This window comes from Hyperolius riggenbachi, chromosome 5 (assembly GCF_040937935.1).
Source record: "Hyperolius riggenbachi isolate aHypRig1 chromosome 5, aHypRig1.pri, whole genome shotgun sequence".
Classification (NCBI taxonomy): Eukaryota; Metazoa; Chordata; class Amphibia; order Anura; family Hyperoliidae; genus Hyperolius; species Hyperolius riggenbachi.
This window is the reverse complement of record NC_090650.1, coordinates 306,893,552-306,907,958: the sequence shown is the minus strand read 5'-3', so window position 1 is coordinate 306,907,958 and position 14,407 is coordinate 306,893,552. Positions and strand designations below refer to the sequence as shown.

Here is a 14,407-nt window from a genome sequence, read left to right as displayed (position 1 = left end):
GTATCAGCGGTCTACTATTGGCTTCCACAAAGATCTACACAGTAGTTGATTTTGTGTAGTACAATAAGGACTTTTTCATGTTTGGATATATGAATTTGGATCTTTTTTTATATTAGTGGGCTCTATTTGTGAGGGTACTTTTTCTTTAAAATTTAATCTACACTGTAGTGTACACAGAAGTCATCACCTTACTTGACACACAAATTGTCTGCTTTGTGGTACATAGCAGAGCTACAAATGGAATGGCTGTAAAGATTAAATAAACTTTAAAGAAAAAGTGGTAAGATTATCAAGTAAACATTATAACAATTGCAACCAAAGGGGCATGTAATTCCACGCTATTCTATGTACTGGTGGGAAAGAAAGAAAAATGCAGTAGGCAGTGGAGGGAGCAGGGAAGGCTATAGTCAGCCACCCCTTTAATCACTGCTTCCTACTGTGCCTACATAGCAATGCACTGGTTCATCACATTCCAAACACCTCTAGCCTTCAGATACTATTACCAGAGCATCAACCTAATGGAACCAATTTAATGCTACGTACACACACTGGTCTCAACTTGGTCGTGACAGACGATATCGACCACCATCGCTGAGAATTGGGAGTCAGACCAGCATGTATACAGCAGCTGCATAACATCTGCTAAATATCCAGCATGCTGGTTCTTATGTGATCCTGGCACCCAATCGCATTGTTCTCCGCTCTCCCTCTCCCACAAGAATCACACACCACTTGTTCTCCCTCCACTCCCTACACAGGCATGTTGCGAGCTGGGAGGCTGATGACCTGTCTGTACAGCATTAGCTCTACTCTGTTGCCCAAGGGATCATGTATCGATCCCTGCCCGACGACAGAGGTCCCCCGACGACCCCTCTTGTGTGTGGAGCTTAAGCTGCCATAAATGCTAAGCAGACTAATGCAAGTATACCTGGGAAATTCTTCCTCTGCTGATCCTGTCACTGAATGGGCAATTGCAATGTGGCATAACCCTTAAACAATTAAAGGACAGTTGGCAAAATAATTAAACCAGTCTTCCTACATCAGAGCACTAGAGAGTGAGTCTACAATAGAATTAAATTTGTCTCCAATAGAATTCAACTGCATGATACATGATACTTGTGATATAAACGGGACATGGTATTTTAACAATGGTCTCAACTTTGACAGAAGTAAAACAGTACTGTTACTGGGCTCCAGATTCACCAGTTGCTAACAAAGTTTAATATCATAAAATACAGAGTGCATGTCTGGTAAACTATCGTATCCCTGGATAAGCACAATCAAATATCATGTAATGGGCTCCCAGAAAATTATATATTAATATATGCATGAGTAATTTAATCTTATTGCACATCTTACCTCCATACCAAACTTGTAGAAAAAATAATTTATGAAATACTTGGCACAGTTGATTATTCCGTCATCCAGGTGTTGCCTTGTGATATCGTGAAATATTGTTTTAGTGACTGGCGCTGTCAGATTGTTTCGACACCTGTAATACTCCTGATGTCTATAGATAGTTACTTCAAAGGCTAATATGAACAACATTAGCAGGTTATTCTGTAATAAAAGCAGAATAAACAAATTGATTTGAAGAACCCATACAAGTATATATCCAGCTATTTATTCCTTTTTTCCTTATTTTCTTCAAATGGTGGACTTGAAAAGGCACTCTAATGGTAAATTTAATAGTAAAATGTAGTTAATGATTCAGGATACCCAATTTTATGTTAATTATCCTGGTTTTGGCATCAGAAACACTTCCTATATCTATATATTGCTGTATATTGGTATGTAACTTCACCCTGCCAGTGATGCTTAGCCTAAGCTATAATGCCGCAAGCCTTTGCAGTGATGTCACAGCCTAGGCTGTTTATCTATACAAAGTTCTCCTCCCAGAGCATTCAGGGAGATCAGGTGTTTCTACTGACTTCGGAACACAGAGTCAAAAATATTTCGCAAAGATGCACTTGCCAGCAGTAAAGATATTGCCAGCTGTGATATACTTCAGAATATACATCATGGAAAGGTGACATTTTACAATGGGCAAACACTGACTGAATAATGTATAAAGAAATATTGTAAAAAAATTCTAATTATTATGTTATTATGTTATTTTCAGTATAGTTCATCTTTAAAGTTGCTGTAATCGGCCAACAGTGACAAATGGCCTAAGCTGGCAATCTGACAATTTAAGAATTTACCAAAGGGAGTTCCAGCCTAATTGTAACAGATGCTAGCTTAAAAGCCTGTCTACAACATATTCATTGTTGGTGGAGACTGGTCATGGTTAAAGTCCTCTTGGATCTTCTCTCTCGACCAGGAACCCAAAAACAGGTCTCCACCTACTACAGTATGGCTAAAGGCTAAAACACATAAGCAACTTAAATCAGAAACTTGTACATGCTGTAAATCTTCTGTTGAATAATATCAGCGTTGAATAACTAGGAAACACTACCAACAATGTACAGCTGTACAGATGTACTGCTGCCAGTACAGCTACAAAGTTGCAGCTGTGAAATAGCCCAAAGACAAGCATATGCCAAGTTCAGAAGCTGTGCATTTTAAACTGCCCATACCATTAATTATATCAAAGAGGAACTGAAAAAAAATAACATACTGAATAAAATTTCTTATTGATTACAATATTAATTTATAGATTATTTAGTCAGAGTTTGCCCATTGTAAAATCTTTTCTCTCTCTTACTAACATTCTGAATTTTATCAATGGTGGTGACATCTTTAGTTCTGCCAGGTGATCTGTATGCAATGTTTGTTACTGAGCTATGCACAGAGGGAGATATTGCTTGCTTGACAGTTGGAGAAAGCTGTTATTTCCCACAATGCAACAAGGTTCACAGCCATCAATCTGTCAGGACTTTGGTCATGACATCACGCACACTGTGGGAGGGGTTTCACCACAATATCAACCACACAGAACTCCTGATTATCCAATTGAGAAAAGGTAAAGATTTTTTGGGGGTAAAAAGGGTAGCAACAACTGATTGGAATGAAGATCAATCCTTCGTTAACGTTCAATTAGTATACATCAGGCCTGGATTAACATAACAGGAGCCTATAGGCACAGATCGCCTGGCAACCTAGACTTCACTCTCCATGAACCTACAAACCCTCGCCTTACCGCACCATAAGTGTGCTGGCTGGCCCAGCTGTCACTTCTCCCTTACTTCCCTTGTCTGTTATAGGTAGCTACAGGTGCCCCTTAGTATTAGGTAGCCAGACGTACCCTCAATAATGAGTAGCTAGAGGTGCCCCTAAGTATTAGGTAGCTAGAGGAACCTCAGTATTAAGTGGCTAGAGGTATCCCTGACTGAAGGGATATCTTATCAGTGGAATGCAGAGAGCAGGGTGAGTAACCTTTCATTTACACTCTCATCAGGACTCTGTATAGGAAAGGAGAAAGGGAGGCGCTCTAGGAGGGGAGTGAGCCGCCTTTCCATCATCAGGCGCCTGTAGGCACGTGCCCACAGTGCCTTATGATAAATCCGGCCCTGATATACATTATATACTGTACTGCAGAAAGATAACATTAAGTATTAGAGAACAACTCAGAGGTTTATTACTGGTACATATATACTAACGGTAATAGAAAAAAAGTGTTCCAGGAAAAAAATATTCTAAATATACTGCTTAAATATGGATACATTTTAATTTAAAATGTAAAATCATAATTACCCTTAGGTAGACAAGAAGTGGTGACGATTTCTTGAGTCCTACCCATCCTGATGGGTCAATTGGTCCACTGTAGAGAAGGGAAAGCTGAAGTTCTGTCCTGTTGTCAATATTTGTCAGATTGGGAGTGGGCTAAAACAAATGGATACATACATTCAGTTATGAGATTAAACAATAGTAGGTGCCACACAATGCACTTTACTGTATAAGTGAACCACGATGATATCAGTTGTTTACAGTATGTTCTTTACTTTATTCAAGTCATCTTGATTGGCTACACTTTTTAGCACAGCTTTTAGTGGTACTTATAGTTCACTTTTGGCAAGGAATTTACAAATATTGTACTAGAATTACAGTATGCTTGCTAATGTATAGCTGCATTGTCAATGCACTAACTTACTGGTTAACTGTCTTTTTTTCCAAATAAAAAGGACTATTTTCTTTCCCTCCCCCGAGGTCCAATCAAGGCAATCCTCTCTCATAGGCACCAGCCGATCCAGAGTTCAGCTAAGTGACAGGGCTGTCCCCAGTACAGTGCTGCACTAGATCGCAGCACTGCACAACGAATACAAACGGTTGTTTCTTTTTTTACAGTCTGCCAGCAATGATCCCAGCTGGCAGACTCAAGCGGGGATACGCAATCCCCGCTAATCTCCGCCCCCAGGACTTGATGCTGATCGGCGTTAGGCGGTCCTGGAGGAGCCACCTTCCCGATGCCCATCGGTGTGAGGCAGTCGGGAAGGAGTTAAAACAAGATGTGAGTAGAGATGGTTATTTTTAGAAGAACTCATGGAGAAGTATGTGATTTGTCTGATCAGCTGATAGATTTGTAAAACTCTGTGATTTGCTGTGATCACATGATGCTTTAGCACAGGAGCAAGACTACTAAACAGAGAGTTACATATCTATCACTTGACCAAATTAATCACGTTTCTCCATGAGTTCTCCTAGACATGACTATCACTAGTTGCGAGTAGAGATTAGCTATTTATTACAAATGGTATAATTTAAGTAATAACAATGGAAGAGTGGTCTATACATTTTTAAAGCCAAAACATTTTTGGTAAATTTTAAGATGAATTCAGTTGATGTAGTTTGGAATGAATCTATACAGAAGAGCTACATCACACAGCCCTGAATGTATCAGTAAATATAACAACTTACCAAGCTGCAGTTACTAGAGAAGCTCAGTGGTTCAATGGTTGATAGTTGATACAACATTTTACATATAATGATGACACATGTCCACACAGTGCAGACACTGGATGCTAATGGCCGAAACTGAGAATAGGGTAAAGCAAAGGCCCAGGCAGTTAAAAAGACATAGTTGAGAAGAGAAACCTGTGTTAAAACAAAAACACACTTTCAGTGACTACCCTTTGACTTCATATCCTTATAAATGTACTTTCAAGGAGACTTTCACCTGCACACAGTACAATCAGTAGATTTAATTAATATTTGGCTTATCAATTCAGTTAATATTAATGAATACTTTGGATTAAAAGCAATACATTAATATCTTTGGAAAAAATATTTCAGCAATGTTTGTCTTCCAAAAGAGCCCCCCCCCCCCCATTCCCCTTGTTGATACTAAAGTATGAGCAAATAATGAATATTGCTGCTGTCTAGTTTTATTGGATAATAAACAACACCATAGAGTCAGAAGGCATACCACTTATTGTAATTCCAGCAAAAGTACTTAGCTTGGGTAGGCTATTTTATTTTTCTGTTTTCTCAAGTGGCCCCTTTTTCAAGTGCTTTTTGCATGGAAACAGCTCTGGCTTCCCATTTTAGGCCCTTGGAGACTATATTCCCAATGAGTTTTTATAACTCTACCTTAGTAACTGCTAATCCACTTATGTTTAAGGGGAGAGGCTGTGAGAGTGTTCTGAAACCTAATCCTATGTCCACAGTCTTGAGAGCCTTAATTCTGGGAATACACCATGAGTAGAGATGGCTTGAACCTCCGATTTTGGGTTCGCAAACCTCGAACGCGAACTTCCGCAAAAGTTCGTGTTCGCACGAACCAGGCGAACCACAATAGACTTCAATGGGCAGGCAAACTTCAAAAACTACAAACACTGTTTCTGGCCACAAAAGTGATGAAAAGATGTTTCAAGGGGTCTAACACCTGGAAGGGGGCATGGCGAAGTGGGATACATGCCAAAAGTCCCGGGGAAAATTACGGATTTGATGCACAGCAGGGTTATAATCCCTAAAGGGCAGAAATCACATTGCATTCCTAAATTGGAGGCATAAAGTGCTTGAAAACATCTTGCCGGTGTAGACATGGATCAGCAGGTAGTGTAAGTAGTGTACTGCTTCACACTGACAGACCAAACTCACTGTGTAATGCACCGCAAACAGCTGTTTGTGTAGTAATGGCCGTGCTGGACTGGTGCGCACGATGGCGAGAGTGCAGGCTATGGTGGTTTTCAAGCCTATATGGTCGGGCTGAGATAGCTCAATGACAGAACAACAGTTTTTCTCTGATCAATTTCTATTCATTTCTATGAGAAAATTGATCATAAAAACAATCGAAATCAGATCAGAAATAATGTCAGAAATAATCTATCGAGCCATCTACAGTATCTGCCGAAAAAAAATTCATGGTGTATTTCCAGCATAAAGTCTCAATTAACATAATTTTAGGATAAGTTGGCAGGAAATCAGAATGCTGCAGGATGTAGTTAAGCCCCATGTCAACAATATAATCTGGAGATGTATTAGACCTGCAGGGGGGGGGGGGGGGGCAAAATGCAAGGGCTCTGGAAAGGGGCATGTGGCTAATGGATTTAATATAGGCAAATATGAGTTTTTAAAGGCCACAATGTTCATTTAACTGCAAGCTATTATGGGCTGTGACATCCTGTAGCTACCACTTATGTTTCTGTGGCCAGAAGTGCCCTGAGTCTCTTCTTGTGATGTTCCTCATGGTGTACAAAGGCTTCAATTGCTTATATTAATATTTCTTTAAACAGTTAAGTAGACAAAGGTTCATACCTCTCTTACGGTTACCCATATGATGTATGAAGAGACAATTTTTATTATGTGAAGTTCCAGGACCCACCAGGCAAAGACTTGCAACTTATGAAAATATTCCAAAAACTTTAGGAAGAGAACTGTTAGGCGATCAATAACCAAATGCCATTTGTTTCTGGAATCTATGTAAAGTAAAATAAAAAAACATTAATTTATAGCACACTGAATTTACAACTTGTACCACTATATATGAGGGGGGGACAAACAGTCACAATATCCAGAGGTAACTGTAGAAGGAATATAGCACAATTATGTCTTGGTCAATAGTGAGAGCAAGTGTACATAGACATTTGAATTTAGATTGATGGTGTGAGAAATGCAATATCTGGAAGTAAGTTGTCAGCAATAATAACACTTATGTATTTAGTATTTATATAATACTGCTGACTGCTGACATCTTTCACAGCACTTTATAGAATACATACTGTAGTCTTGTCATTAATTGTCCCTCAAAAGGGCACACAATCTCTACCATATCCATATGACCTGATCATAGTATGTGGCCAATTAATTTTTTGGGGATCTGGAAAGTAACTGGCATGCCTGAAAGATACACATGAAAATAAAAGTAGAACATACATGGAGGTGAGTAAGACAAGTCACATGTACCTTTTACATATACCTAAACGTGCATACACACATCTAATTTCAGTTGGTCAATGATTGGCCAAATTCACTACTTCCATCTAGTATGAGAGCATACCTACACAATCTGTTAATACCATTCAAAATCTGCTGGACCTCATGCTACGAGAAAGTGGTTAAAATTAGATAGGAGTATGCACCTTAAAATTCTTTTTATAAAAGCAAGCTGGATTATACCTGTGGTTTCCTCTTCTTCTGATTCTTCTTCTTCTTCCTCATCAGTATCTCCTCCTCCCACTCCTCCACCTTTATCATCTCCCTTCTCCATCTCATCCTCAGATTCCGGTTCCTGGCTTTTCTGTTGTGTATATATGTCCACCTGCTTCTCTTGCTTCTCTAGCATTTCAGACTCTGTATTTAAGTTCATCATGGTTATATCAGGCAAACTCCCTTCTGGATGTACCAATCTGTGGGTAGGACATACATATTAGATGCCAGCTTCCCAACTACACTAAGAGAAATCACCAGGATCAAATAAAAATAAAACAAAAAAGCAAGTTATGCAAGTTATATTTAATCATATCCTATATTACAAAAAAAAGAAACTATGGTTCATGAGTGCATGTTTTTTTCACTAGAAACTTTTTACTTTGTGTGGAATTAACCCTTAAACTTGATATTTTCCCCAATGGAGAAAACAGTCAGAGTTTAAGAGATAGAAGCATGAAATGCCAATGTGTTATAAAAGCACATTTCATGGCTTCACAGCACTTACTCATTTTGCTGAATTGGAATTTTTTTCTTGATGCTGCTCAAGAGCAATTAAAACAGAAAGAGAAAAGGAATATGAGAATAGAAGAGGTAAAGTGATTTTATAAAGTGTAGGTCATGCAGCATAGCCATTCTAAAAAAAAATTCCTTATTAGAACATTGCACTACTGCATGCTGATATATATATATATATATATATATATATATATATATATATATATATATATATATATATATAATTTTTTTATTTTTTCAAAATATTTATGTAGCACAACTTGTGCCAAATGTTCCTCGTGTCTGATAACAGAAATACAAGGCAGAGTCTGTACATGTTTGCATGCATGTGTACTGTTTCATATATATGTGCAATTATATAATTCATACATAAAAATATATAAACTGTAATATTCAAATATACAAATAAAATATAATTAAAATCAATTCTGTATTTCTGGTTTTAAAATGGCATCAAAGAATGTTTCCTATTTTCAATGCAAAAAAAAAAAAATATTACTAGAAATAGTTCAATAGTACTTAGTATTAGATTTGTTTCCTACTTCTTACCATACTCTTAAGTTCTTTGTAAACATCAAACGGCCTATGCAATTCACTTTTTCTCCTAGGTGATATTTCCACGTCATATCAATAGTCTTTTAACCGGTTCAGCGCTGCAGTGCCGAAAATCTTATGCATCCGAGCAACGTTCACCTCCCATTCATTCGCCTATAACTTTATTGCTACTTATCACAATTAATTGATCTATATCTTGTTTTTTCCGCCACTAATTAGGCTTTCTTTGGGTAGTAAATTTTGCTAAGAATTCTTTTTTTCTAAATTCATTTTAAAAGCAAGATTAAGAAAGAAATGAAAAAAATTCATTATTTCTCAGTTTTTGGCCATTATAGTTTGAAATTAATATACGCTACTGTAATTAAAACCCATGTATTTTATTTGCCCATCTGTCCTGGTTATTACACCGTTTAAACGATGTCCCTATCACAATTTATGGTGCTGATATTTCATTTAGAAATAAAGGTGCATTTTTTCAATTTGCGTCCATCACTATTTATAAGCTTATAATTTTAAATAATATAATAACATACTCTCTTGACATGCATATTTAAAAAGTTTAGACCCTTGGGTAACTATTTATGTTTTTTTTTTTTTTTTTTAATTGTTTTTTTTTTTATTTATTTTTTAATAAAAAATGTATGTGTGTAATTTTTGGTGTGTGAGGGAAACTGCTTATTTTAAATGTAAAATATTATAATTGTTTCATTTAAAATGTATGTTGGTGCAGTTTACTATTTGGCCACAAGATGGCCACAGTGAAAAAAGTCCTAGATGCGAACAATCTCGCATCCAGGAACTTAAAAGCAGGGGAGATGTTTCCTGGGGGCAGAAATACCGCGCTCTCTGGATAGAAAGCGTCGGTATTTCTGCGGGGAAGTTAGATCCGTGAATGGGAATTATATTCCCATTCGCTGATCGGGGGCTAGCGGCGGGTGCGCGCGCGCGCCCGATCGCGCGCACCACGCAGGGAAAGCAGCAGTGCCTATCTGGACGAGGAAGCTCGTCCAGATAGGCCGAACTGGTTAAGCCACCAGCAAAGAAGAAACTACTCTGAATAATTTTGACAGTACTTTTACACATACTTTTTGCTACTTTTTCATCTGCAGAGTGCTAAAAAGTTATTTTAAACAGAATATGAAAAATGATCTCCTAGGAGGAAACTTAGGAGAAAAATGGAATTGAGTAAGGGCCAAAGTGTTATTGTACTCATACTTAACCATGTTTTACAAACGTATCAATGAAACGATGTCAAGAATGCAGTTACTTCCATTACTAATGTTAGCGCTGCCCTAAAAATACAAGTCAGTTCTACTGTTTGTAGTTCAAAAACAACTTCCCAGCAGTCCGTACTCCATACTCAAATTTGTACTATTGTGAAGGATAACACTTTGCTATCGCTCGGCTTTGGGTGGCTGGTGGCCACAACCCTTCAGTAGAAGGGTGCAGTTTATTGTTCTCATAAGGAAGTAAACTTCCATGCATAGGAACCAAAACCTACTGCAGTCTCCTGCACATCAAGAAATAAATACACACGCGCATTTCCTTATTTATTGTCAGGCATCATACTGCCTGATAGACAGGCTGCTGTCACACCATTTATCAAACAAATGATCAACAGCCATGTAAAGCAACATTTGCTAATATTTTTTTTCCTGTTATATCCTATGCACGGGTGCATGAAAAGTGTGATCTTAATTTATTTGTTTTTAATTTTTTTACAGCAATTAATGTAAAAGAAAAAAATACATAAATGTATTATTGAAAATTACACAAAAACACCTTTCCGTGGAAAATGGTAATCGAAATCAGAAATTATGATTTCCACAGAAATTAGTGGAATCAGCATTTGTGGCAATCCCTAATCAGTATTACTGTAGAGCAGTGGTCCTCAAATTGAGGCCCGCGGGCCGAATGTGGCCCCCTGAGGCTTTTTCACTGGCCCCCGGAACATAAAATGTATACCTTATAGATGCAGCACACTGCACCTTTAAATATTTGCGCCCCGCGTATAGAATAGCAGTGCTGGCATGACCCATCCACATACTGTAGAAGCCAGCGAGCAGTAATTCGCTGGCTTCCAATCCAGTTCCTCATTAGGTGACACTGCTGTCCAATTGGACTGTAGGCTGTCACCTGAGTATGCTTCACTGTTTGGTGCACAAAGACGTTCTTCGGGCGCCACATGAGTGACTGAATGGCTGCTGCTGGGAGTTCTCCTCCGGGCATGACTGGAAGGGAATCAATACCAAGATTCAATGTAATGTTTTACAACATAATTTTTTGTATGTTCCGGCCCCCCAGCAGTCTGAAGTATGTTTACCTGGCCCTTGACCGAAAAAGTTTGGGGACCTCTGCTGTAGAGCAATAACTTATACAATATATACTTGATTGACATACTTGATTGACATGCTACCGTAGTATCTTAAAGTACACATGAGGTGATCTGAAAAATAAAAGTTTCACTCACCTGAGGCTTCTTCTAGCCCCTACAAGTCTGATAGGTCCCACGGCACAGTTCCACTCAGTGCCAGGCTTCTGCTCCCTCCTCCTTAAGATCGAGACCAGCGGCTGGGTTGGGATCTTTTGTGCATGCTCTGGCATTCTGGAGGCCTCTTGTGATCCCACTCCAGTCACTGGGAGCACTTGGCGCAGCTAAAGTATCTGCTAATTTGATTGCACAGCTGGCGCCATCATGTAATTATCCTCTGTGGGGCACCACAATGACCAGGTGCGTGTGCACCATAATTACCTATCTCTGTAGTGTGATGCTTTACAGTACATGTAAAGTGGGGCACAGGGAAGGTTTCTCCTTACACATCCAATCATGTGGAGATCACTTTGGATGAATAGGAACTTCTCAGCACACAATTGGATGTTGGATGTACTAATACATCACTGCTATACACAGTCTTAAATATTATCTCCCACACATAGAAACAAACTACAACCAACTACTTTATTGTGCAACAGGAACTAAAGATGATGATTATAACAAAAATAATAATAACACATAGAGAAAAAAATGTAATGGCAGTTTCAGAACTGTATTATTATCTAGAGTAATAACAAAATGAAAACAACAAATTCTGGTATTTTCACATAAAAACTGTAAACTGTAAAACCTTGGAAACAATGTTTTACAAGCACATGCACAAACAAGATGCAGTACAAAACGATTGAAAAACACATTGAACAATTTTTGTATTAGGTTTTATGACTCAGTGGTCACCACTGCATAAACATCAGGATACCCACCTATTTATTATTAGGTAAACACGACCATTAACTTTGGCATGGCTACGAGTTGGGAGATGGAGGCACAAGTAAGCATGCAATGAAAATATGAGTTAAGAGAGAGAAGGAGAGCTGTTAAATAAGATGAAACTGAACATGAGAAATGTTTGTCTCAGTGATAGCTGGAAAAGTAACAGTGATGAAGCAGTGATAGTAAAGCATAGTAAGTAAACAATGTAAATGAACATGAATTATAAAATGATGCTCTTACAAACCCTGATCAGGTTTTTTTTCAGGAGATTCTGCAGACTAAAGTTATATCCCTCCTAATTAACCCACAAATAAACTCTGAAATAATGATAACATTTCATAATTAAACGTTGTCTACTGTGGAAACTTAATGTGCTAATTTTATTTAAGTGAACTGTAGGTAGGTGCAGTGGCGTAGCTAAGGAGTTGTGGGCCCCGAGGCAAGTTTTACAATGGGGCCCCCCAAGTACTCTATACATAGCAATTGATATGGCGCACCAAAACCTGCCAATGGCAACTACAGTGTCTGAGGTGCAAGAAGGGGATGGGGGACAGTTTGTTCATAATTACCACTATTCAAAGTATCTATAGAAGTGATTATTATGAACACAGGACCAATAGAGAGCTAATACTGTAGTTGAGGGAGGGCCCTTCGGGGCCCCTCTGGCCCAAGGGCCCTGATGCGGTGGCTACCTCTGCAACCCCTATTGCTAAGCCCCTGGGCAGGTGAAATTCACAAACTTAGCTACTTACCTATGAAGAGGGAAGCTTCTGGCTCTGCCAGAGGTTTCCCATGTCCTCCTCAAGGCCATTACCATCGGGGACCCTCTTTTGAATCGTGACCGCGTTCCCCTTTGTGCACGAGCACGGCTGTACAGTGTCTGTGCAAGTACGGCCATGCCTGAGTAGTAGCATGGAGTAGCTTTGGCTTACTGCGCAGTTACGGCCGTACTCACACAGGTGCAGTATGCCCGTCCTTGTACATGATGGGGAGCACAGTTATGAGAACATATGTGATATCTATCAGATATTTTCAGAAGGTTCAGGTGTAGCAACGGTGTGGGCAAGGAGGTAACGGGAAGCATCTGGAGGATGTAGCTAACTTTTTTATTTTTATCCGCCTCAGGTACATTTAATATTGTTTATTTACTTAGTTTTGTAGCGCTGGAATTTTGCACAGCACTTTACAGAGTGTGCAGTCATGTCACTAGCTGTCCCTCAGAAGAGTCCCTCACAATCAAAACCTTACCATAGTCATATGTCTCTACCATAGTCCACAACTAGAGATGGTAGTGAGATGCAAATAAATTCAGCTTGCGTGTTAATTTTATGCATACTGATTCCAGCTTGGATAGCTCCATAGCTCTCTATGCTACCCCTCATTTTACCCACATAATAGAATACAGATGACCTGCAGCATCATCTTCCATCACTATTTAGTTGTCTAATCTGCCTAGAGACAGGGCACGCTTCTTCAATCTTGTCTCTCTTGGTGTATAATAAGAAAAGCATGCATCCATATGATCTTCACAGGGTTGTAGCTATGCACACAGCCATTCATGCATGGTTCCAGCACCTGAAGTAGGTGTGGCAAAATGACATCACAGCCTAATCTTCTGTATGGCATCCACCTTTAGAAGAGACATGTTGAAAGACACATGTCTGGTCTACAGGCAGATTGAGCACCTTACTGGGATGGAAGGCAGCACAGGTCATTTTTACTCTCTTCTATGGAAACACTGAGAGAAGAAATGGCGAGCTGTGATATTTCCATCAAAGATAGAGTATCACTTTAGCTCCTTCCTGTGTAAAAGTTTTTTCTGAAGCCTTACCTTCACCTCTTTCCTTAATGTTACTTCCTGTCTGAGGAAAACTCCCTAAGCTTTCCTAACCTTCACATCTCCCTGTACATTAACCCAGATTGTATGGCTAACCTTACAATTCATTCAACACAATAAATCTTAAAGCAAACCTCTTGCTGCCCTATTCCATAACCATCCTTATTTGTACCTAACCACAAACCCTCCTTATTTCTTCCTAACCTTCCTATCTATGCCTAATGCTACTCAATACTCCCCTTTATTTATCCATTTCAACTCCAGTGCTGGGTCCAATCTACCATTCATCTGCCAACATCTGCCAGCATCTTCAAAATTTCAGTGCTGAGTGTCCAATCTTTCAATTGTCCATTATGGCTCCCCACCACCGAAATCTTCTCTTCTGGCTGAAGACCACAGAGTAGCTGAGCTACAGCATCCAGTGTCAAATAAACCTGATTTCCCTGCTGCTTAATGTGTGGATCCTAGACCTCTTAATTACTTTAGTTAAAGAGTCACTGGAAACTCCAAAGAGTGGATCTTGCAACTGGAATCCATAAGAGATAAAACTGATAAAGCAATGACAGGGCACAATAGCCTACTCATAACTAAAAACTACTTTATACTTAATGACTATACCACTCATAAAATACTAAATATCA

The 14,407-nt window shown here is 38.9% G+C and overlaps 1 protein-coding gene across 11 annotated transcripts in view; it reads right to left on the bottom strand.

The window, feature by feature from the left end:
* PIEZO2 (piezo type mechanosensitive ion channel component 2) overlaps positions 1-14,407 on the bottom strand; it is a 474,955-nt gene that overhangs the window by 157,121 nt on the left and 303,427 nt on the right. For 8 of the 11 annotated variants that reach the window (XM_068237153.1, XM_068237160.1, XM_068237158.1 and 5 more), the window contains 6 exons: positions 11,920-11,961; positions 7,558-7,787; positions 6,697-6,857; positions 4,858-5,034; positions 3,697-3,825; positions 1,360-1,560 (listed from right to left, as the gene is read on the bottom strand). In XM_068237153.1, coding sequence (XP_068093254.1) covers positions 1,360-1,560; positions 3,697-3,825; positions 4,858-5,034; positions 6,697-6,857; positions 7,558-7,787; positions 11,920-11,961 — 940 coding nt within the window. The remainder of the gene's footprint in view (positions 1-1,359; positions 1,561-3,696; positions 3,826-4,857; positions 5,035-6,696; positions 6,858-7,557; positions 7,788-11,919; positions 11,962-14,407) is intronic. The other 3 variants (XM_068237155.1, XM_068237159.1, XM_068237162.1) reach the window with 1 other exon arrangement.